This window comes from Pocillopora verrucosa, chromosome 5 (genome assembly GCF_036669915.1).
Source record: "Pocillopora verrucosa isolate sample1 chromosome 5, ASM3666991v2, whole genome shotgun sequence".
Classification (NCBI taxonomy): Eukaryota; Metazoa; Cnidaria; class Anthozoa; order Scleractinia; family Pocilloporidae; genus Pocillopora; species Pocillopora verrucosa.
The window spans coordinates 25,106,509-25,131,487 of record NC_089316.1 but is presented as its reverse complement, the minus strand read 5'-3'; the positions used below and the strand labels follow the sequence as shown (position 1 = coordinate 25,131,487).

The 24,979-nt window shown below is 37.5% G+C and overlaps 1 protein-coding gene across 1 annotated transcript; it reads left to right on the top strand.

Annotated features, from left to right (window-relative positions):
* The first annotated feature begins 662 nt into the window (after nucleotides 1-662).
* On the top strand, nucleotides 663-13,404 carry LOC131773588 (uncharacterized). The gene is made up of 17 exons (XM_066167781.1): nucleotides 663-798; nucleotides 1,051-1,406; nucleotides 1,910-2,074; nucleotides 2,385-2,495; nucleotides 2,802-2,927; nucleotides 3,007-3,103; nucleotides 3,566-3,784; nucleotides 4,207-4,583; nucleotides 4,861-5,028; nucleotides 5,350-5,460; nucleotides 6,032-6,148; nucleotides 6,466-6,556; nucleotides 6,887-7,261; nucleotides 7,608-7,730; nucleotides 8,225-8,347; nucleotides 9,055-9,186; nucleotides 10,941-13,404. The coding sequence occupies exons 1-17, from the start codon at nucleotides 720-722 to the stop codon at nucleotides 11,297-11,299; spliced, it is 3,129 nt and encodes a 1,042-aa protein (XP_066023878.1). The 5' UTR covers nucleotides 663-719; the 3' UTR covers nucleotides 11,300-13,404.
* The last annotated feature ends 11,575 nt before the right edge of the window (nucleotides 13,405-24,979 follow it).

The following is a 24,979-nucleotide window of genomic DNA, read 5'->3' as shown; positions in this document are numbered from 1 at the left end:
GTAATTAGATAATGAAGTGAAGGTATTTAGCACATCGTAATTGGATTGAATCATAGGTTGTAAATTAGATGATTTAATAGCCTTAAGGTCTAATCAGCCCTGTGAACCAACAATAGCAAGCTGTGTCATAAACAATAATATTAATCCTAAACTTCTTTTTTTCTATGTTAGGCACATGCAAATCCCGAAAGATCTATAGTGGAACACTTTAAATTCCTAAGAACTTGCCCCTTACTTTTTAACAGACTCTTGCATTATGGAAACATTACGAATCATCTCTGCCCCTTTCAAAAGATCGATCAATTACCGCAAATCTTTAACAAATGAGGTACAGAGTGTTAGGGGTTACTCTAACTCTTTAGGGATGGGGCGGTGACAGTAGAGGGATGACGTGTTTTGTTTATGACATATACTTTTACTAACATGTATAAGTTAAATTGCCCTTAATCCCACTAGGGGTTGAAAATTAAACTGATAAGGCTGTTTATCTCTTTATGGCTTCCACCCTTCCTAACCCCCCCAACCCCCCCCCCCAACCCCCCCCCAACCCCCTATCCCCGATTACTAGAGACGTGCTGGTTATCGTTTTTTTTTAGTAATTCGTAACTCGATTTGCCCTCACGAAATGAACAGGTCTCTGCAGGTAACTATGTTGGGCATTGCTCCTTTTGGGAGGTTTTAATTCATAGCAAGCAAATACACTGCTCATTCTGAGCAAGATGTCGCGCGAGTCCCAACACTCAGTCGATTTGCTCTTTGCTTTATTTGTTTTCATCTCGGTTTCTCAGGCAAGTGAAGGTATGTCGATACGGTTTTCCTTTATATAGTCATAAAATAGCTGAAAGGGAATTACTGACGTGAAATATCTATTTTATACTGATGACATGGTGGGTCAGAAGTAAAATAAAGAGGAAGAGAAAGGAGGGAGGGGCACACTTAGAAGCAATAGAACAATTTACCGTGCGTATTTAGAGTGTGTATCAAAATTCTTGAACAACTGCAAATAAGAATATCTAGTATTTCAATGCGTCTTTATGTATTTCATAACAGCTCTTGGTTTCAAGGCCGGAAAGGAAAACATCACTACTACCACACCAGGTCTGTTCGCATGCAAGAAGATCTCCTTTCAGTATCATTTCTATGGTGGACAGCAGGTAAAGGTCTTTACCTCAGTTGGCCATATGGAGAGGAGCCAAAATCCTCGTAATGGTGGCGCGATCTGGGTTGACGATGTTACTGAAAGTGGATTCACAGCTTGTGTTGTGGAGTTTGGAGACAGCTCAAATGGTACTAAGGAAGTGGACTGGATTGCTGTTCAGACCGCACCGTCTGGATCGCAAATAGGCACCAAATCGCTGAGCTCTTGGACAACTGGGACGGAATGTCAGAGGATCGATTTTCAACAGGTTGGATTGTGTTAATCAGCGATTCATAGGCTCTAAAGGAGTCGTAGCGAGTAATATAAGGATATCAAATGTCTGAGCTAGAACAAGAGTCCTGGCCTTGCCAAAGCATGCTTTCGAAAACAAGGACACTTGACCTTCCATTAAACTCGCAGTATGCAATGTTCGATAATCTTATACAACCCGCTAAAGCTGTGCAAATCCTTACGAATTTTCTATTAAAGAGATAAGCTTTTCAACTTCTGGATCTTAAAGATCTTGACGTTGTTCCTTTTCTAACCTATGTTTACTCCATAGTCTCACACAGAACCTCCTTTAATTTATGAATGTATTTACTCAATTTACAATGTCTTATTATAATTATCATTATTTTTATCATCGTTATTATTATTACTATCATCGTTTGTCGTGATGTTCCCTATAAATGTTTAAATGTGATGTTATTAGTTTCTCTTTAAGTCTGTCGGCAAGGCCTTAAAAGTGTAATGGAACCTCTTATGTTTCAGCGTTTTTCATCTCCTCCAACTATTTTCGTGACTCTCACTCATGGTGTCACCAACCGAACTCAGGATGCCATGGCCTTGTGGGTCGAGGACTTGAAAGTAGACAACTTTAAGATTTGCTTGAGAGAAGCCAAGATCTTCGATGGTCCACACAAGAACCTAAAAATAGTGGGTATTTAAATAGTTTTGTAAGGGCTGTCCATGGAAGATTTATTGGCAGTATACAGCATTTCTCGGTAAAGAGTTTTTTTTTTCTCTTTATCTTCTAACTATTTTTTTAAGAGAAAAAAAAAATAAAGCAAACGATAAATTAATAAAGTAAATTAGAAATGAATATCCCCCATACTTACTATAAACATTGAGGCTGCCTCCTGGCTGAGACAAACTCATAATGAGTATAGTAGTTTTGTAACTAAAAACAAAGCTCAAAATTCTAAGGTTGTAAAAGAAACTCTTAAACTTCCTATTTGATTCACAGAATTGGATGGCTTTTAATAATATCAGCGTAGACAACTTTACCCTTATCAAGAGTTTGGTGTTTTCCGATACAACATTGCCTTCTCCGCAGCATAATTACGCCATTTGTCAAGTGAGTCATATTTATCCAGATCGTTTTCTCATTATTGGATCTAAGAGTGTACTGCTTTACCCTAAGGACTCTGCTTAGGGTAAAGTGTCCTCGCTTTGCATCAATTTTCATCTTAATTCCTCTCTCTTAGTCTGTATTTTTTTCCTTAAAAGCTATCACACACTCAGTCGCCCTGAAAAATTGTGTCCTCGAAGCAGTTCCACCGTGCATACTTGTTACCATAAGCATAGATATCATTATTTTATTAGTACTATAATCATCTTTACTTTTAACTTATTTAATTTTCTATTTTTATTTTTAATTTAGACATTAAACTTCACAGAGCCCTTCTATGCTCCCCCAGTCGTTTTGGTAACTGCAAAACGAAGTACTAAAATTAACAATTCTCTTCAGTCCGGATCTCAATGCAATGCTGTCACCACCTGGGTCGAGGTAAGTTATGTGTTCTATTATTAATGTAGCTCATCAATTAAAAGGAAAAAGATTTCCCTTTTTTTTTCTTTGTATTTAGTATGCATCTAAAGTTGAAGCTCAGATTTGTGTCAAAACGTTCAATCGCGATTCCAACAATAAGGACATCATCACCGTCGACTACATGGTGACTGGAGGTGAGCAGAAAGTTTCATGGTTATCTTCATGCCAATTTCAGAAAGACTAGTGTTTTTGCAAAATGAGATTTTTGTCCAAATTTTTAGCTACTGCACGTCAGTCAAATTATAATTCCGTGAAGCGTGGCTATAATTCTTAACTTAAGGCTAACATCATATTTTCGGATCATTTTTTCCTTCCGACTTGATACCTAATGGTAAAGACTGATAGCTGTCAGGATGCTGATTACAAAACACGGTCAGCTACGCACAGGGCCAAGGTAAATTCATCGACATAGTTAAAATCCTCTTCAAAACACTCAAGTGATACCCTGAATACAATTTTTTGAAAACTTTTTCTAAAGCAGTTACTCTCTCCTCTCTGAAAAAAGGGAGGTAGGAGTTGCAAATAGATTTTCTATAACGGTACGGTCGTTAACTCGCCTGACATTCTTTCACGTCTTTTTTTTTTTTTTTTCGCAGACTTGGACCCCTGTATTGACGTCGTTTGCCATTATCACTGTTTGTGCAAAGCTTTCGGGCCTCATGATGCCAGATGCGTCTCTGTGGAGAGTTGTCCATCATATCAAGAACCTGTCTGCTCATCAAACGGTTCAACATACGACAATGAATGTTTTTTTCAGCAGGAAATGTGTATTCTTCGACTTAACTACACTGTACAGCACCCTGGTAGCTGTGAAGGTTAGTTGCATTGAGTAAAATACTTGCTTCCTAGGACTTTCTTTATCGGAAAATCCGTCTCCAAACACCTGCAGAAAAAGTGTCGGTGCTAATGGCAGCATCAGTGTTTAAAGCAGATATTGCTGCTGGCCTGTTATGGTTGTCATGCTGCTGGTTGTCATTTCGACAAAAGCGTTAGTGTCGGAAATCGTGGCCGATTTTCGTTTTGGTGTCTGTGGTGCAGAAGCAGTTTTAGCCCCAGCAGAAGTGACACTATCAGTCTTCTTATCAACGCTTTCTGTTATAGGGGCACTTTCGGAAACAATAGCCTCATCTCGTGGTTTCACTTAGTGATAGAAATGGTTGGGAGTTCGACAATAGCTTTAAATTAGACAACAGTGAATTCAGATTACGCCAATTATTTTTGAATTTATTTTTTCTAGGATTTCCTTTTCAGAGAGGTCGTGAACACATGCCGCACATCCCATCCCTTGGGTATTCCCATTGTGAAGTCATTCGCCTAAGGCCATTTGTGTTTTATCCTGACAAGGCCCTCGGAGTTCAGGTTACGGTTAATCATATTGACACTAGTGACAAATCTTATGTACATGATGCCGCAGTGTCATGGGTTGAAAAGGTCAACTACGATAGATTCACTGCATGTGTGATGGCGGCCGGTTACAACGAAAGACACGCAAATGCTAATGTTACAGTTGATTGGATGGTTTACCAAGGGGCACCAGTGGGTGGAGTTGCTGATGAAGTGCGGTTATCACAATGGTGGACTGGAACAACTTGTAAATCTGTCAGTTTTCCCTCGGTCAGTAAAATAAACTGTCTATTTATAAATGTTCTAAAAACAAATACAGGTTTCTCCGCAAAACCGGAGCCGTGCTCAGCCTGTAGTTACGACCTTGCATGATTCATTCATGATGAGATGAAGTCGTTTAATTGTAGTGTTTCAGAAATCACAAATGTTTTCACACACAAATGGTACTAACTACAACAGCATCGATGGAAGCACATCATAAATCAGTCGTAACGGCTACCGCTGATAACACAAAACGTTAGAGCTAATGTGCTCTATCTTGTGACAGGGAAAATTTTCTGTGACGCCATCAGTATTTGTGACAGCTGCCCATCATCATGCTGGACTGAAACGTGACGCTGCAAGTGTTTGGATTGAAGATGTCACACAATCTTCATTCAAAGTCTGCTTAAGGGAACTTCAGAATTATGCGGGATCTCACGAAGATGTCTACGTTGTAAGAATTACACTTTCCTGTTACATGCGCGTTACATCTCTACAGAAGTGCATCTCTGTTTTTGTTTTGTTTTGTTTTGTTTTTTTCTTTTTATATTATAGTTACACTGCCAGTTTGCTTCTATGTCTTTGTTTTTATCGAGTGGCTGTATTTTTCAAAGACAAGTCACAGGTCGATGAGCCGCACTTCAATAGATCAACGCAAAACTTATGGAAAAGAAAAAAAGAGGAAGGAGAATCATAAAAATAAAGATACAGTAACGTTTTCTAATGTATTCAGACCGTTTATTAATGACGACTTTTTGTTATTTTCATATTTCAGAAATGGTTGGCATTCTCATCTCTCCACAAACCTCTATTCTCTGAACACAGTTCAGTTTATTTTGCTAATTCACAGTCGCCACCTGCTGGTCACAACAGAGCTTATTGCAAAGTACAGCTGAACCTAAAAGAGCTTATTCAATTCTTATACATCAATCTTTCCCGTAAAAAATGTCTTTCCATTCTCTCCTTCAAAAACACGTTCCAGGATGGGTGGTGTTTTTGTCCTTTGTTTTGAACTGAATGGTAATGATGAACATCTTTCTTCACGAGGTCACAACAAGGAATCGTTCTGCCGATAGTCGGGAAAAATAAACAAACAAACATATAAAGAAATAAACAAACCGGCAAACAAATGAAACACGACGAAGGTCGGGGATTTTAGTAAAACAAAAACGTCGTTTCGATGGAATGAATTGTTTGTTCGCGCCCAGTTATTCGAAGATCCATTAGCTAAACCGAAGGATAAATTATCTTTCGGTTTTCTTTATTCCTTTTTTCAAATTAAAGCTTTTTTATTTGCCAATTTTTTTTTTATTTCTTTAAGAGCATCCTGTGTTTTCCTAACCCAGCTTTGAATAAGCTGGCCTTGATCAATATGTGCTAGGTTATGTAGTATGTTTGCTATGTTTGAACAGGATTTGACTTAGTTTTCAAATGCATTCGATCTGCTCTTTACATAGGATGTCTCCTTTACTCAGAAGTTCAACAACATCCCGAGTGTGTTTGTCTCTGCAAATCATTCAACCATTGGTGGTAATCTGCAACCGATACATAATGGGATAACTGCTTGGGTTGAGGTAGGGCCATGTATTTTGTCTACTTCTCAATATCACCAAGTTTCTATATAATTGTTCACCTTTTTTACCTTGGGAAATCTGCAATATGAGTTTTAAGCTATTGCAAACGCTAATGATATCTTTTTTTTGAGTTTGCTGTTCATTGCATTCGTTGGGTTTTGTTTATTTCGCGAATTTTTTTTTCATTATTTCTTCATGACGTTTCATCGAATGATTATTGAGCTTTAACATAAGTATTTAATTATTCTGTATTTTATTCCTTCCCAGATTTAATTGAATCTAATTCGTTTAGCTACTGTTATCATTTTTTTTTTAAGTACGTCAATGAGACAGGATTCAGAGTTTGTCTAAAAGAGTTGTACGAGGCAAAATATGACCCCCTCTCAGTGTCATATACTGTTTTGTCAGGTGAGAATGTGGTTAGACCTTCAAGTGCCGAGGGATGTTTGATCGCATCAAGGGATATGTAATCTAACATAAATTAAGTAGCTAGGAGGAAATTTTTGGGTCCTTAAACCAATTGCCAAAAGTATCTGTGAAATACATTCGTTTTCCCTTCCTTTGCTCTTTCTTGTCTCTGTTTTGTTCTGTTTGTTTCTTGGCTTAATTGTTTTTATTTGTTTGTCTGTGTTTTTTTTTTTGCTTTGCGTTATTATTAAACATAAAAGCTCGTACTACTGCTTTAGGCAAATCGCTTTACGTGTGTAAATTTTTTTTCTTATTCTGTCTTTCACCCAGATATATGCCAACCAGGATGGGGTTACTTCGACGGATACTGCTACTTCACAAGCTCCGCATGCGTGCCATGGCTTACTGCTGAGTCTAACTGCTCAGCAATGGGTTCACAGTTGGTGACTATACACAACCAAGAAGAAAATGTGTACGTTCAGCACCGACATAACGGCGAGAGATCCTGGATTGGACTCAATGATCGCAGTGTGGAAGGATCATTTGTTTGGACAAATAAAGAAATTAGCAAATTTAGATTCTGGGCGCATCAACAACCAAATGACTGGAACAACGAGGACTGCGTACACACTCTTGGTGCAAAGCATGGTTACGCTTGGAATGATGTGCCTTGCGATAATTGCTTCAATTTTACTTGTTTTACAGGTACTTCAAGTGATGCCAGTAGATTTTTAGGTGGTAATAGCCATACCATTATTTTGTTATTCTCTAGAGGAACCCTAAAAAAAAAACAAACAAAAACAAACAAAAACAAACAAAAAAAAAATATATATATCCAAAAAGGCTTAACATCGTAGATTATAGATGCTTACGATATTTTTTGACTGTATTTCTGTGTTCCTGAGTATAATGAAACGTACTTGAGACTTTACCGAAAATATTTTTTGCAGTGTTGTCTAATTCATGATAGGAATAGGTTTCTCCTTCCCTACAATATTTTTTTGCCTGCATCAAAAGATGAGAATGAGAATTTTTATCGCTATTGTTCCAGACTTTGACGAGTGTAAGACAAGCACCTACAGCTGTGACGAGAATGCGGCATGTAAAAATACCGTGGGTTTGTATACTTGTAGTTGTAAGTCTGGGTATTCTGGAGATGGAAAAGCTTGCAGTGGTAAGATGATCTGATCTTTGTGCAACACAATCCACACACTAAGAGTAATGTAATCCACATATATGTGTTTTTTTGGTTAAAGAGAAGGAACTTTCTATGTTTAGCCTTAGAATCTCTTTTGGGTGGTCAGTTCATGTTATCAAACTGAGTTGATACACCAAATTGTTATGAAGAGGGATTTGTTTTTGGGTTTTTGATATGGCCAATCAGCTGCCGACATGTAATTCGTCTCTCATGCCACTCATTAATGAAGTCGAATTTTCCTTTCGGTAAGGGCCAATAGGGTGTGTATGTAACAAAAAAATAAAGTTATTGTTACTTTTAGATATGAATTTCTCCTTTTTTTGCGTTCTGTTCGATATCTCTCTCATTCGCTAATCTCACTCGCGAGATATTAAGTTAAACACGAGTGGAAAATTCCATATCTATCGTTTTGTCGGCCCTAATAAATTTCTAAATGAATTTTATTGAGGATTTCCCTGCTTTCCTCTTAGATATAGACGAGTGTTCGTCCAATTCTTATAGTTGTGACGTCAACGCGGTTTGTAATAATATCATTGGGTCCTACACATGCAAATGCAAGCCTGGGTACTCAGGAAATGGGAAAACTTGCAGTGGTGAGTAACCGTTCTAAGCGTCTAAGAGGATGCACTCAAAAGTCATGTATTTAAAATTTTTAACCAGCATTAGGGAAAGCAGTTGTCTATTTTTAGCATGACCGAAGAGTTCAATCGGACTTTGAACTTCTCCAAACCCGCTCATTCTTCTCTTTTACCCGGATAATTCTTCCGCAAAAATTAATGAACAGTGCTAATTTAATACACAGGAATTCGATTATATTATTTTTACGGTATAAATTGGAGAAGTATTTACCATACGAGTAAATATATAGTACTTTTCGCTTTCACTGATTAGTTAGCTCTGAGAAGAATAGCAAAAATGTGCATGAGCAGGGGCATAACTCTTAACCATTAACTTTGTTTTGTGATTGCCTTTTCATGCCTCCTTTCTCCTCCCCAGTCCTATTGATAAGAAGCTGAATAGACAAAATGGCGCAGTAAGAGTTTAGTTTCTGACTATTTTTCAGTACACTGAAAGAAAGAAAGAACTTTTTGGTGGCTGTGTAGTATGTACTAAAAACAACAATACTCGCCTCAGTGTCGGTGAAAGTGGTAAAGATTTACCTCTATTTAGCACTATCGTAATAAATAACTGTTAGTTATTCATCTGAAACTTGCGATATTTACGATTTGTGGGTGTTTGTCTCCTTTCCCTTCCGTTTCCATGAAATTCATTAGATTACTTATTTGTTTGCGTTTCTCAGACGTAGACGAGTGTACCAATGGTGCAAACAACTGCCACAGTTTAGCTTCATGCTCTAATAACATTGGATCCTACTCGTGTTCGTGTAACAAACCGTATACTGGAGACGGAAAGACTTGTAATCTGGCATCGGGTGAGTGGACAGGCGGGTTTTATTGACTTTACATTCCGCTTCCTATATCGTAAAGTGGAGTCGTGCCCTTTTCGTTCCGACTCGTTTCTATGCAGATATACTGCATCATAACAAAGCTAAGAAGAGATTGAATGATACACCATTAAACAATTTTGAATTCCCTTGGGTTATGACTTTATACGGCAACAAGCCTCATTCAGTGTGGTCAACAGAAGAACATTTTTTAAAATAGCAGATCGCGAGCGTAAGTCCTTCCAATTTTCCAAGGAGCTACCATGGTAAAAGATCCTCGTGTACTGCTCGGTCGTGCATCCATAATATAACGTGCGCAGTCTCACTTCAGTTGCAAGTTACCGTTGAGTTTAGCCGCAAAGTTTCAAACCTTTCGACATTGTTTTCCCGCTCCTCCCGATTGATATAGACCTTTTGGAGCACAAAATGCATATTATATATGCTAAACTTAAGAATTTGTTCATGCTTAGCGTGCGTATATCGAGTTGTGGATGCACGCGGGAAGTTTGGAGAGAAAGAAAAATGCGTAAGAGTAGCTCGAGGCGCAGCCGAGAGAAACTTTAGCTTTTTGAGTGTTCTCCAAACTTCCCAAGTGCATCCATAACTCGATATACTCACAGCTAAAAGCATGAGCAAATTATTTTATAACAGAGCGACAACAAGGATCTGCGCGAAGAAGTCTTTTATTGTGATACATTGCAAAATTCTCACAACGCACAAAAAAAGCAAGCAAACGTCCCTATTGCCCGATCAAAAACACGCCACATTGTACACTTTGGTTTGAGCGAGAACATTTGAGCCAGTTCAGCGATAACAGTGAATAAAAGGTTTAAAATTTACGAAGAAAATGGAGAAAATCAAAGCCAAATGAACTCAAGTGACACTAAAAAATGTTTTTAAAAGTCAAAGACCCGAGTTATCAAGTGTTTTGATTGCTCAAAATAATATTTACGCTGCCGTTCACGGTGCAATTGGAGAAGACAGACTGCAATAAACTTGCAGTTTTCTCCTGGGCAACCACCACACTGTTATTTTGACGATCAGTTATGGCTGTAGCAGAAGACTTAGGTTGGCTGCAAACATTGCATCGGTCACGTCATCATATTTACGCACGGGCCTGCGTAAATAACGATTTAGTTCATAGCGGCTCAATAGGACTTATATAGGGCAAGCACGCGCGCAATGTTATAAAATAATATTTTCCAAAAAAATGAGAATGTAGCTCTTTCGACGGATTAGCTTTGGAGCTAACGATACATTATTCCTTAACGCGATGCGAATTAAGGTTGAAAACAAAATCGAGCTTTCTGACTTCAACTGAGGCTTTGAAACGTTGGGGACTCTTCTTTAGAACAGTAAAAATTATTGGGGAATGTTGCTCAATGACTAAAACTATCTTTCTGAGTAAGGCTAAGAAGGTCACTTATAAAAGAGATCTAAACACAAGGTTGTGTGAAACCAATCAGAAAAATAGATATAGATCTGACCTACAAATCAAATTTAGCCTTTCATTTGTGAGACAATGATATATCTTGCAGCTTGAATTTAATTTAATTTTTCTGAATGTAAGCTATTTTTGACCAAACAATGAAGATTGGATGTAAACAAAAGAATAATTGAAATGGTTGGAAAAGAATTGTCGGAGAGAATCTTTGTTTGAGCTTCGCCATGTTAAATTTGCTGGCCTGAGAGGCGGACTGGGCTTTGCATTCCTTAGTTGATTGCTCTCTGTTTTTGCCTAGAATGCCAAAACTACCAAAGTCTGACGGATGGCACCAGGCAGCTGACCTACGGGAGTAATAATAATTGTGACAATGGACTCTCAGGCTGGTATCGTTTTCAAGGAGCATCAGGAAGTAGAATGGCCACTTCATGTCCAAGTGTTCGGATATGTGGCACTTACGCAACTGGATGGTTATCTGGTGGCCATCCCTCGGTGGCTGATGGTCAGGTCAGCAGACTGGCCTGCTTTCATTGGAATTCAAACTGCTGTCTATGGTCACATTACATCAAAGTGAGAAACTGTGGCGCTTTTTACGTTTACCACATACCTGGTACACCTTATGGCCATTGTAATCTTCGTTACTGTAGCACTTCTTAATTTTTAAGGTAATCAAAAATCGATATCACAAATGTCACAAAAAAAATTAAGCTGAAAACCAGCGAATTAAAGATAAAATTTAACCATTTACCCCTGACTCTAACACTACATAATATGAAAATGAATTGCTCTCTGAGATACAAGGATGTATTTTTTTCGGTTTGTTATCAATGGGACTGGGGACGGAAGAGAAGGCATAAGCAAAGTAATCACGAAACAAACTTAATGTTTAAAGGGGAACTGAAGCCTTAAGTTGAATCCTTTTTATATTGCAACTTATAATTTAAATATCAATGTTTAAACGGTTTTTTTTTATTATTTAATCTTTTCGGCTTAACTTCGTCTCGCAAATATTTTGCATATCGTGTTTTGACCCAGTAGCATCGCGGCTCACAAAAAAAAATTATGTCATTGTTGATATTATGTCACTGGTGAGGTAGAAAGATCCGAAACCTGAGACACTCTTGCTTCAAAACCTATGTGTAGCAGCTTTGTCAAAGTTGTGTGGCTTCTTACGGGGATTAAATTCGAAAACGGAATAATAAAGCATGTTTCCTGCAGAATGTGTTTGGCTTCAGCAAAGGCTTGGATATCATAAATTGGTCGGTTTCTAGCAGGTTTTATATGATCGTCTACGTTCTATTCCTTTTCCCCAGTTATCATGTTTTAAATAATCGATAGTTTCATACATGAAAGATATTTAAAAACCTGATCAGCTCAGTAGTCCGCGGGCAAACACAGTGTGAGCTTGTTCTGAGGTACTATGAATTTCATTTTGAGAGAGATTTGGTGTTTTTAGGCTTTCTTTAAAGTCAACCGTGTGGACATTCACAATGCTTCCCACGAAATAGCACAGAAGGAATAGAATGATACTTTCAACCTACCTAATTTAGTTTCTAACCGTCAGAATTTATTTATGGTGTATTGCACAGCATAATTTTGTGTAGGTACCAATTTTAAGAGTAAAATTGAAATACAGATTAGGCAACAAAATACCAAAATCTTCAAAAGAAAATGACTGACAAAATAATGTCTCAAGCAAATTTCACCGTCACGAAATACCGACAGGTTTGTTATCAACATTTCTAACGACATTGTTGCGAACGGGACCTCAAGTCCGAAATGCTTCGAACATCCGCGAAGTACAAGCTGGAGGAGGATGCTGTCCCTAAAATCCCCGACTATCACCTGAAAAGCATCGCCGTGAACAACGAGGTTCTATTATGCAAACATTCGAATAACCTTAGTGTCAGTTATCAGGGGACTCAAATTCGCCAATGAAATAACTCTCTCCATATCTCTCCCCTGTGTTTCGGGAACATTTGTATTTTGTGTTTCAGTATGGATCTGCATGTGAAGAAATAGCATTGCCTTTTTGTCAGTTTTTCCTTCTGTATGCCCTTGAACTCTAGACAACTTAAAATAAAAAGAAGCGAACGAAAATAAATACCAAGACTTTTTCTTATTCCTCTAAAGCTACCTAGAAATAAATGATAGTAAAATGACGATTTTACGCCTCAGTTCCCCATTAAGAGTTATGCTTCTACTCACTCAATTTCAAAATCTTCATCGAAAAACCATAATGGCCTCTTTAGCTCCTACGAGCTAGTTTTCATCCATAGCTTGAGAGTAGAGGGCTGGAATTTTGGATGGTCGCATGGTTTTCAGGAGGACCAGTCGCCGCCAATACCAACAGACTATTCCTATTAAGTAAATGGGTTTTGAGCCCTGGGGGACTGTTCCGACATTTCATTCAATAACTTCGCTGTTTACGTCGCGAATTTTCCTTTGGATTCTTTGCATGGAATTCGCACTTTTCAGGCAAAAGGTCGACGAGTGCACCCTAGTTAAGGGGGTGGAGCACTTGAGATTTTCCCATTCAGATAAACCCTCTATGATTGGTTTCTTGTCCTACCTTTACTCAAAAGAAGGTGGATAAATGAATTGTAATTTGATTATCATCATTGGTGCAAACTGCTGTTGCTTTTGTTGGTATTTTAACATGTAAAATTAAAACCACGAGCTGAGAATAAAAAAAACGTAAACAAAAGGCTTAAATCGAGATTATTTGAAATTTCTTGTTGTTATTCCACGAAAAGATTCGATCGAGACATTACACGCTCCTCATTAAAATGTTATTAATCATGTACTTTTAAATAAGAAAGTGAATAAAGTTTTTTTCCCTTTTTTTTGGACATATGGCAAATTGAGAAAACTTTTTGAATGGAATAAGTTCCGTTGTCAAAAATTCAAATTCCAATGCTCAACTCTGAGGCTATGGTGTGTGCTTTAGGAGAAACGGACTTATCAGAGTGGAGACTCCTTGAGTTAATGAGGAGATATTTCTCAACTGGGACTCCCAAGGGAAAAATTCTGAAACAATTATACAGGTTAAAACGAGCACGCCGCGAAAAAAAAAACTATGAATAGTTTTTTGGTCCCTTTTTTTTTTTAAACCCTTGCCCCTATTGAGAGTAATAATATATTGATTACCATTGGTATGCATGTTTTTTCCTTTTGGTGAGGGCCTTACAATTTGTGGTGGCTTATGATAGTCTCATTATTCTCTAGACTGATGTCTTGAATATAGACCTTCTTAAGAGGCTGTCCGCGTAAGAACGTATAAGGCAAATTTCAGTCCAGCACCGATTTCCCTACGTTTTTCAGTGAAAGTCAACAATTCTATCCCATGTACAAATATCACATTTGTCTTGATCTACTTTATATTTTTTTTATTTTTGAGAGACAATTTTAAAGGTAACCCCAAACTGCTCAATTTGTCTTCTGTGACCCCTATAATTAAGCTACAAATATCGAGCGCTACCAAATCCTTATTTCCCAATCTACAAAGCTGATTATTTTACATATTTAAGAATGGGTTTATTTAAATACTTCAAAGGTAAAACGATTGCATTCTGTAAATTTTTTACCGAGTTATGAAACTTTCAAAATACCTTATCGTGAGCATTAAAATTTGTGAGGAGTGAGGTACATGCGGTTGAAAGCTATTTTCTCTCATGTGGGACCTGATCTAGAGTCAAGTCTATTGCAGCTTAAAAGTACTTAGATAGAGGAATTTAAATATAGAATAAGACTTTTGGGCACTCCTCATCCCGTAGAGAGCTTTGTGAATTTAATAAATATTGCCGTCTTGACAGGTTTGTAAAGCTTAACAGCCCTATAACACTTAAAGGTGCAGGAAAAATTATCTGATGGAGTATCAAGATCGATCTTAATCATCATTTTGGCCTTTTTTAACGAAATGGCTTAAATATTCCAGAAAATACTTTTTAATACTTATATGCAAATTAACTGCGGCCTCCTGGCTGCAGCGATCGCGTTTATACGATACACACCACAAACAGTTTCCGTAACAACACTTAGCTATTCAAAGAGCCATTTTCTTTGAAGACAATGCGCTAATGGAATCCAGTTTGTTTTGATAAATAAAGTTGTTCTTTTCGCTCAAGTGTTTTTCGGTCCGACAGTTTATCAATATCAGGACCGAGAACCACAATAAAATCAAGTAACGAATAATGAGAGGTTGATTTGTACATTAGAAATAAGTATCACATCACGTTTACACCGTTGTATTTGAGATATAGGTGTGCTGAAGAACAATCAAGGAGGGAGAGCTTACCAAATTGGTATGCAAATTAGCTACATAAAGTTATGTAATGTGTAGTCCAGGTCACATTTTTTTTTAGCGTTTTCTTGATGACAAATAGTTGTGTTCTTCTTCTTTTTTCTTCGTATTGTAGGAATTTTTTTCGGTATTTCATGACAAAATTTTGTATTGTATTTTTATGACCATTTTCATTTTCACGAGGCGCCAAAAAGGAGCCGTGTGTTTCTGTTTCACCTAATTCAGTTACTGATTAATTTTGAAAAAGGAATTCGACGGCAGCTACATTTCCTTTCATTACAGGTACATCTCTTCAAAAAGACATGAAATGTTTTTTGCTTAAAGCTTATTAAAGTAAAATTTTTCAAATTTTCTGTGTGGCATTTCTATTTTTGCGAAAGAATATTTGGCAAACTTGTTTATTTCTTCCTAATTCAATTAAAATCTGTCGGGAACAAAAAGATTTTTCAGCAAGATTTTCAGACAAATCCGAGAGTGTTTCTTGGGACGTTTTCTTTGTTAGCACTGAAAATGTCTGCTGTCCCCACAAATTGTTCTCTTTACGAAATACTTCAAAGTCCGTGCGATTCTGTTTTGCTCTCGGAGTGTAACGCAGATATATCCACCCATTTGGCTAGCTGCCTCTTGTCAAGATGCACTGAAGTTGCAGAAGCCAAGTTCATCATGGCGAGAGCGGGAATTCAGCATTTGTCGAGAATTCAGCTCGAGGGAATGACCATCTGCCCGAGGCACAGACACTTACTGGGAAGATTCTGGCGAGGTCCGAGATCGTGCCAATACCCTGGCCATACTGGGAAAGTTACAAGTGTGACGGGCAGCCACGTCATAACCTTCCAAATAGCTGACACAATAAGACTTTTATTCAAAGAAATCGCCGCTGTAGGATCAGGTAAGTACCAATAGCCTTTTGGCTCTCTCTAAATCTGTTTCCTCAAATGTTAATACCCCTATAAGTTTTTGTTGTTGTTGTCGGTCACATGTCAATTTCCCTTGGTTAATTACTGGCGTCGCAATCGTAAATACAAAAATGCGAGTTTTATCATTAACCAAGGAAATTTCTTTAATTCTTTTATGCTATTGCTACACTAAGACTACTGGGCAGCCTGGCTGGTGGTAATGAAGGAAACAGTCCTGAGCGGTGAATCTGCATCTCCTTCCCATGCCTCGCACGATGTCGCCCCTCTTTTACTCGTCTCTACGGTTCGAAAAAACTTTTCCTTTATCTCACACCCACAACGACAAGTGTTACGCACGATAGAGACTCTAGGTCTCCTAGATGTGTTTAAAATGCTTAGTATTTCTCTTAGAAATGATTTAGGCTAAGCTAGACGATGACGATGACGATGACGATGACGATGACGATGACGATGACGATGACGATGACGATGACGATGACGATGACGATGACGATGACGATGACGATGACGATGACGATGACGATGACGATGACGATGACGATGACGATGACGATGACGATGACGATGACGATGACGATGACGATGACGATGACGATGACGATGACGATGACGATGACGATGACGATGACGATGACGATGACGATGACGATGACGATGACGATGACGATGACGATGATAAAGACGACGACGATTTATCAGTTGTATTGATGCAATTTTATAGCTTTTTGCACCACTTGCCGGAAGAAGCATTCTGAGCGACTGTTGGGTTTGGGATGGCACAGTTCTACCAAAGGTTCAGTCAACCAGGAAGCTGCAGATTTTGAGAGGTTTGTTGGATATTTTATTGTTTCTAAGATACCTCACCACGCAAGGCGTTTATTCGCATGCCACGCCATACATCGAAAGCGCATGCCAAGTACGAAACTGAGACAAAGATTGTGTTGGTGGCTGTAGATTTAACTTTCTATGAGTAACACAGTTACCCCTCTTTTCCTTTGTGAATCCCTTGCTTTACCGACTCGTCCCTTCGAAGAGAACATGTCCAATAATGTCCGTTTATACCGTTAGTAAGATTGTTCTATCTTATGCTACTGAAATGGAGACAACGCCATTTCGTCAGATTACTACCCCTTATAGGAAACCCTTTTCTAGTCCCTGTTGGACTCTAGCATCTCCTGAAGCAACTTTTCGTCAGATTCCCGAAACAGAGATTCTTGGTACTTACAATGCTGCGATGGACGAGGTTGCAAGAAATATTCCTCGCAAGGGACAGCCACTACCATCACAGCTTGGTAACGGGTTGGTTTAGAAGTTTGTCGGTACGACTTTTCAGAGCCACAATATGGCAAGGATGTATGTGATAAAATTCTGTGTCCGATGAAAACATGCATCCAACGTTTCTGCAACGAAGGAGACGATATTCTATCAGCGGGAGACATGAGGAGGGCACTTTCTGAAAGACCAGTGAAAGGTACATCCGCACACGTTTGCGAAGTTAACGAGGCGAAGATAACCCTAGAAGTGAACAAGGTAAATGGTTTTAGCAAGCTTCACAATGTCCAGTTTGAGGAGAAAGGTTTCGTGTGTGGAGGACGTACCGAATAGGGCGCGGCAAGGAAATCTCTTTTGACCAGCTGGTGTTAAAGGGCTAAGGGGACACTGGTATCGTTGTTAGTGAAAAATTTTTCCCTCCTCATGATGCACGTGTTTATCAATGCTCAGATCCTGTGACAGAGAGTTCAGAAGAAGATAATGACTGGGACGATTCGAATATAAGCATGTTTGAATGTTCTGAGCCTGGATGCGTGAAGAGTTTCCAAACATTTTCAGAGCTCGAGTCACATTTGAACCAACTGGAACGACAGCAGAAAACAGTCAGAAATGAACAAAACAAACAAAACAATTGCCAGCTTTATTGACCGCTGAGCACGCAGAAGCCTGAGAAGGGGAAAAAGGAGTAAGAGGTGACCACACAATGTGATGTACCAGTACACAAAAGCAAAGTCCTTGAGCAAATTGATAAGTTGAAGTAAATGATGTCATCAATTCATTCAAAGCTGTTTACCTGTTTTTTGAGGTATTCCAAAACACGCAACTTCTTTTCGGTGCATCCTAAAACCGTAAAGTACCGTTATTGTTACGTAGTGCAGCGACTCGCTGGCTGATGTGATTGTGGGAGTGCTTTCGCCGGAATTTTTCATACCCCTCCCCATCACTTATGTGTAAAGAATTGTTCAGAAGATTTTTAATCTAGTTCCTCTCTATTTAAAGAAACTCCCTAAAAAGGAAATAAGACCTTGACGTGATAAGATGATGATAATATTCATGATAAAAATAGTAATGTTAATAATAAAAATAATAGCGCTGATGACAATAATGACATTAAAAATACTGATAGAAATAATAAAGAAAAACAAATCAAATCAAAACAAAACACAACAACAAAAATCAAACAAAAACACACCCCAAAAAGAAAAAAAAAAACAAAACAAATCAGTGGTTTACACAACAACAAGAGAAATCAACAACAACAACAGCAAAACAAAAAAGAAAAAAACAAACAAACAAATATAGCGAGACCAAAATGGCACAGAGGGATGCAAAAGGGAGGGTTAACTGGCAAAATTTAATCGAAAATCTGAAATTCTTCCTGAAAGTGTTGTTCCTCGGCCATATCGTTGCAGACAAGGTATTACTGTTGAATTCCAAAAAGACAAACGAACAATTAAAAAAAAAAATGAAAAAGACGAAAAAAAAAAAAAGAAAAAAAACAACGAAAACAAAACAGACCGACAAAAGACAAAAAGAAATTCATAAAAAGATAGCAAAAGAGAGTCAAGACTAGAGAAACGAAAGCAAAAACAAACAAAAATAAAAAGCAGAAATTCAAATTGAGGTCGAGGGAATTTCTCTTATGATCATTTCCTTCGTAGGTTATTAGTACACCAAAATATATTTATTTGATATAAAAGTTACTATATGCAATATTAAGTTTTCAACAAACCTGAATTTATTGACATGAGTAGAGTCGGTCTGGGTTTTTAGGAATACTTTATGGAGATCTTTGTAAATGACACAAAGTACAACTGATCCTAAGATGTAATAAGGGAAAAAATTTTAATACTTTAAGAATATTGAGAAATACGACAAGTTACCTCGGCTTGAAGACCCTGCAAGTTTATCGCTACATTTCATTTGTATGCCCAACTTTGTAATAAGAATAAGATATTTCGACCAAAGGAGACATAAACTTATAAAAGAAAACCAAAACAACTAGATTAAGGTATCAGCCATTTAGTTTTAATTTTCTCTAGTGCTTGAAACCTAGCTCCCCTCCTCCCCCCTTCCCCTCCTCCCATTTGACCAATAACACTGATAATCGCTAGAATAATTTGAAAAATACGACAAAAATATACCATCATCTATGCTAAAAAAAATGAAAAAAAATTTAGTTATCCAACCGTTATCAAAGCCTGTAACAGGGAGGCTGATATAGTTTCCTCCTTTATCATCCTCAAGTTGTACTCCAGTCTCAATTTCGTGGAAAATCTTCCTGACCAAAATATCTAACAGGAAAACAGCGAATTATTTTAAGTGAGGGTCAAAATAAATGCAGATGCTTTCGAAGTAGTCACAAATTATCGTCCTCAAAAGTTTTAGGACTAAAAGGCTGAAGAACCATTACTTAGAAGTGGTAAATGCAAGTAGTTTGCAAGGATCATCAGTCAAAGGAGCGTTCTCTATTCAATTGTCAGATAAGGTGCTGGTGATCATTTTGAAATAAAAAAACATATCACTGCTGTGAATTCGAATGCTTTCTTATTTTTATTTTCTTAATTCATTTTTATTCATTTAATACATTTTTTCACCTTTTTTATAACGTATTCATAACTATAACGATATTGAAGAACATATGTAAAATAGAAAGAATTCTTGGAATTGAAGACAACTGATGAGCCATAGGAATTCGCTGTTATAAACTGCTTGAAAAAAGGTTCAAGACGTTTTAAGTGTCGCGAAAATGATTCGATGGAGGGTTTGCTACAGACAAAGCTTACTCCTAAACCATCGAAAAAGCGTTAGCAAGTGTTTCTAAAATCTGCTACGAATTATGTATGTACTCATCCTGAACTCCGAGTTAGATATCAAGAAAACTTCCAAATCAGCTTTTTAAGATCTACTCACCTGCATGTTCACTAGTGATGTTAATTTTAGAAACGGTTTGATTAAGGTGATTTTGAGCATAATTCCCAATGAACTTCCCCAAATCAGTAACAGCGAGGAAAGTGCGTTCCATCTGTGCTTGATTTATATTACCTTCAGGAGAGTCGATCACTTCTTTTAGGATGGTGTCAACAAGTTTCTTGCTTGGAAACTGGGAAGGCGGAAAAAAGATATCGATAAGGAATTAGTAGTTAGTTTAGACTTCCCACCTTCGCGGATGGCCTTCGGGAAAAAAATTCGTGCGCGCGCTATTTTCACTAAAATCCTAGCAAACTATATATTAGAAGGAAGCTTAATAATTGCGGTTTACGATTAAAGTATAATTTAAGCGACTTTTCTTTTAAAGAAGTCGCAGAAGCCGGTAGGGCGTGAAACGAACGAAGGTTCTTCTTTGATATAATATCAAAATTTCGCGACACACTTTCACTAACGAAAACAGGTCAAATCCATATACCCTAAAAATTCGCTCAAAGTGGTTGTATTCCTCCCAAAATCAAATGCGAGATTTTAGCTCCTAATGGTTCGCAAACAACTCCCGCCACGCCAGGAGATCATCTTGCTTCCCAAAACCGCAAATCAAAGGGACAACGGGACCTCCTGGCGTCAATGACCATGGATCAAGATTTTACGGGAATAGTAACCCATTACAGACATGACTTTAGTAAAGTGCGAGATGTAAGCAAAATATGGAAATAGCACAAAAATCGAGCCTCAACATGAGCGCTTGTCGCGGAAATTCCCCTAATTCCCCATTTTCCTGATTTATTAACTTTTAATGAAAGTACATTTTTTATAAATTATTCGTGCGCTTTTAAATATTTCAGAATTATTTTTTTCTACTAATATTTTTTTTTAATATGAAAACGTTAGGCTGAATGTTTGAAATCAGCTTTGTCAAATTATAGAAAAATCTTTTTTTTTCGGCCTCTGGGAGTGGGAAGTAACCTTAAGAACAATTTAATTTCCTGAGGACTTGATTGCACTCTTCTATTTACATGTCATTTCCAGTGGTTTCTAAGTAAAGTGTTACAAACACAATACATTAAGAATGGAACAACTGATTATAAGATTGGAAAAAACATAGGAAATGCAGATAAAATAAGAAGGAACGTACTCGCGATTTTATTTCAACTCGAGCTCACCTTTTATGGCATGATCCGCGCAAAAGTCGAACTCTTCTCGATAGCTGCGCGGACTGGGGCTTGGTGGGGGATTGGTTTCTACACTATAAAGTGTAAAATTAAAGGACCAATAGCAATAGGCACTAAAATTGTTACAAGAAAATCAAATACGCTTACTTGGATTGATGGTGTTAACTTGATGGCAGGAAAATTCAGTTTTCAGCACTGTTTCACTTTGATTCTGCCCAAATACGACGAGTCTCTTGTATTTGTCAATATAATAGAAAACTTTTTGCGAGGTCCCTTTCTTTTCCAGCACCTCCACATTCTAACACAGTCTTTTTTTCAAGAAGGCAACTGACTGAAACAAGAACCCAAATGCTCACACCAAGAGCGACAACAGGTTATGTTAATAGATGAAGGTGTCTCATTGCCACATTTCATCCTATTCCAGTACTGACGCATTACTCCAACATGGTTCCGACAGTCTGAATGGTTTAGCCATGAGGGTGCGAGTGTTTTATTAGGGTGGGAGCAATGCCCATCTGCGTTAGATACCTAAAGATTAATTAGATACATTTTTAATTGGAAATGTTGTTCCTTGTTGATACACAAACCGTTTATATATTTTTTTAAATTTAATTTTTTTTAAGTACATTATTTGCTTGTATTTTTTTTTCGCTTGATTTTCAATCCATTCACGGCGCGCTCGAATTCAACCCCAGCTGCTTTTCCCACTCGGTAAGGAACTCATAGCAGTTTCTGTGTGCATTTGGGTGTGTGTGTGTGTTCGTTATATAGGAACCAAAATTGTTCTCACCCTAGGTACTTTTTTTCATTTAACTGCCCCTTAACACCAACAAAAACGTTTTCAAATTCGCTGTTGTCTTAATTTGAAATAGCAGACAAGTCGATGAGTCGCACCATTGTTTTTTTTTCCGGTTTTTTTAAATTCTACACACTGACGTATTTGTGTCAATGAAATCGCCACTGAGAGATGTGTAATGAGTGATGATTAAAAAAAGCAAAGAGTGTTCAACTCAGTAGGTGTCCTTCTTGAAAACTGGGCCGAATTTCCTAGTTTGCGTGACGAACTGAAACGAGGTTGAGAAAGTTTTATCTGTGTAAAAAGGAAATGTTAAAATCAATATTTTATCATGTCTACCAGAGGAAATTTGCGGGTTAAACCTCCATCTAATTATATTATATTTCCTTTTTTGGCACCCCTAAATAACCAAAAAAAAAGTTTTTACTTCGACAATTTGAAACAATATAGACTTTCTTGAGACACTAAAAATAAGCCAAGCTGACAGCGGATAGCAATTGAAGGATGTAGTACAAGGATTTTAAACATTACCCTATTGGTATCAAAGGATTACTAGGTCAAGGAGACAGACGAAAACGAGAAAACGATAAATTAAGAAGGACTCAAGGATCGGAGAATCATGGCTACATCTGTTACTGGCGTCATCCGACGTCTGCGACGCCCTCAGTCATAAACCTACTCATGGAAAATTCTTGCATATTTTAGCATTGCAAAAAAACGCCTTGGCCTCGTGTTTCTAAAGAAAACTTCGTAATTTTCACTTGACCAGCGGCGCTTATCAAATTTACATAAAATGTGGTTAAATAGGTCATTTGTACAATAAAGTTGAAATACTACTCTCTTCAATCGTACCAAAAGCGTTTCTGTCATCCTTGCGTATAATTATTAAAGGAGATGTATCCGAACCATGATTGTGGCGCATAAATATAGTCTTAAAAAGCCAAATATTCGTTTATTAGATGTATTAACAATCATTATCATTTCAATTAATAAAAAAATATATATATATTTTTTTTCTCTTTTTTCTTTTGGTTTTGTGTTTTGTGTTTTTTTTTTTTCTGAAAAAGTCGCGTGTATAATTATTAGCCAATTGCAGAGTGTGAGACAACTGTCGCAAAGTTTTTCAAAATCAATCAGCAACATATCCCTTCCTTAAACGTTTAGTCTGATCGAAAACCCAGTGGAAGGGATATGTTTCTGTTTGATTTTGAAAAACTTTGCGGCAGTTGGCTTACATTCTGCAACTGGCTAATAATTATACATACGACTTTTTCAGCGGAAAAAATCCCAAACTCATCTTGGTTGCGAAGAGGTTAAGTGGATAGATCTAAAGCTGTCACCGTCACCCTTTCGGTAAAACGGTACATCGTAATTCCTTTAATGCAGCTTTTTGACATTATTTTTATCTGCCGTTACATGTTCATGACTTATGTGGCTGCTGTTGATCATGATTTAATGAAAGTGCCTTGGAAAATATCCTCAATTCCCAACCATTGTAAACTAACTTTAATGTTCGCATTCAGATTTATAAGCAAAGGTTTTCTCTGAACTGTCATTTCTTCTTTCGGTCACAACACGATGTTTAGCTTTAGTTTTTCTCGAAATATTGCTTCGTCAGACTGCTTCACTTAGGTCTTACATAGTGAAGTAAAGTGACTCACTTATTGCGGAGTGAGACTATAAACGGCCTGAGTCCGAACCTTTTCCCCTTTTGGACTAAAAGGAACTTAGCTTTATAGCTCGTAGATTCACTATAACATTTCCAATGTCAGATTGTCTTAATTACGCACATGAACAGGTGGATGATGGGTATATTGCTATCGCCTCGTGCACCGATGGCGAAGGCTTTATTAAAGGATAAGGTTTACCATAATACAGCATTTCGTATAGATTCAATTTTTTCCAGTTTTCTCATGCAAATCAAATTGAAATTTCTGCTTGTGACCATCAGGTATCTGTCTTGTTTGGCACTTCTCCCAAAAAGTTGCTCTTAATCTCTTTTTTCAGTTATGTCAAGATAACACTCTTAGACTGAAACTTTTGTCTATTATCAAAACCTGAAGTAAATTCATGTTGATATGCGGAGCTACTCATGTTGCGTTGCTACCGTGCAGTTTTGCTTAAGTTCTTTAATTATCACTCGTATTCAGTAGAATACTTTGCTACACCTTAAAGGCAAAATTCAGAAATTTTTCCCTCGTTCCCATTTCACTACCCCCAACAATAGAGGATTTTCCCTAGGTAATAAAATAAACCCTATAAACTTTAAAGTCTCTGACACCCCACCTGTCTCAACATCCACAAACCATCTATGTGTTTTTCTGCTGTTATTTTACCGATATTAATGTTCCTGCAAAAGAAGACAGCATTTATCAGGGAGTTAAAATCTTTGCAACAGGTTTTGGTCTCCATTTGTGTAATTTTTTATTTGTTTTTTAATTTCTTATCTTTAAGGTCAGAGATGAAGATTACCTACCCGGCCATAACAAATATTTAGACTTACACTATGCCAAAATATGCATAACATCTAAGAGGATTCTACGAAAGCAAGCAGGCTTTAATGGAAAACATAACTTTACTGCACGCAACACACAAACACTCTTCAAAGCGCTACGTTAATTAGCTTTCGCATAAGAATCGCAATCAAAGGCAAATTTGCGGAGGCATTGAATCTATTAAAATTGATAGGCGAATACGGAAGACTTCACCGTTACGTAATTAAACAATTTAAGAAAAAAATATGTGAAGTCCAGTAGGCAATGATATCTTGACCTCACTGTTCTTTTGGGCAAAGCTTAAAATGCTGAAAGGCGAATGAATTCAGGATTTAAACGGCTTTGGAAACATGCAACATGCAAACAATCCTTTAAACCCACCATACACTACAGAAATTAGCTGATGCATTAAAAAATGGCAAGCAATTGAATTTATCAAAACTGGCCGGAG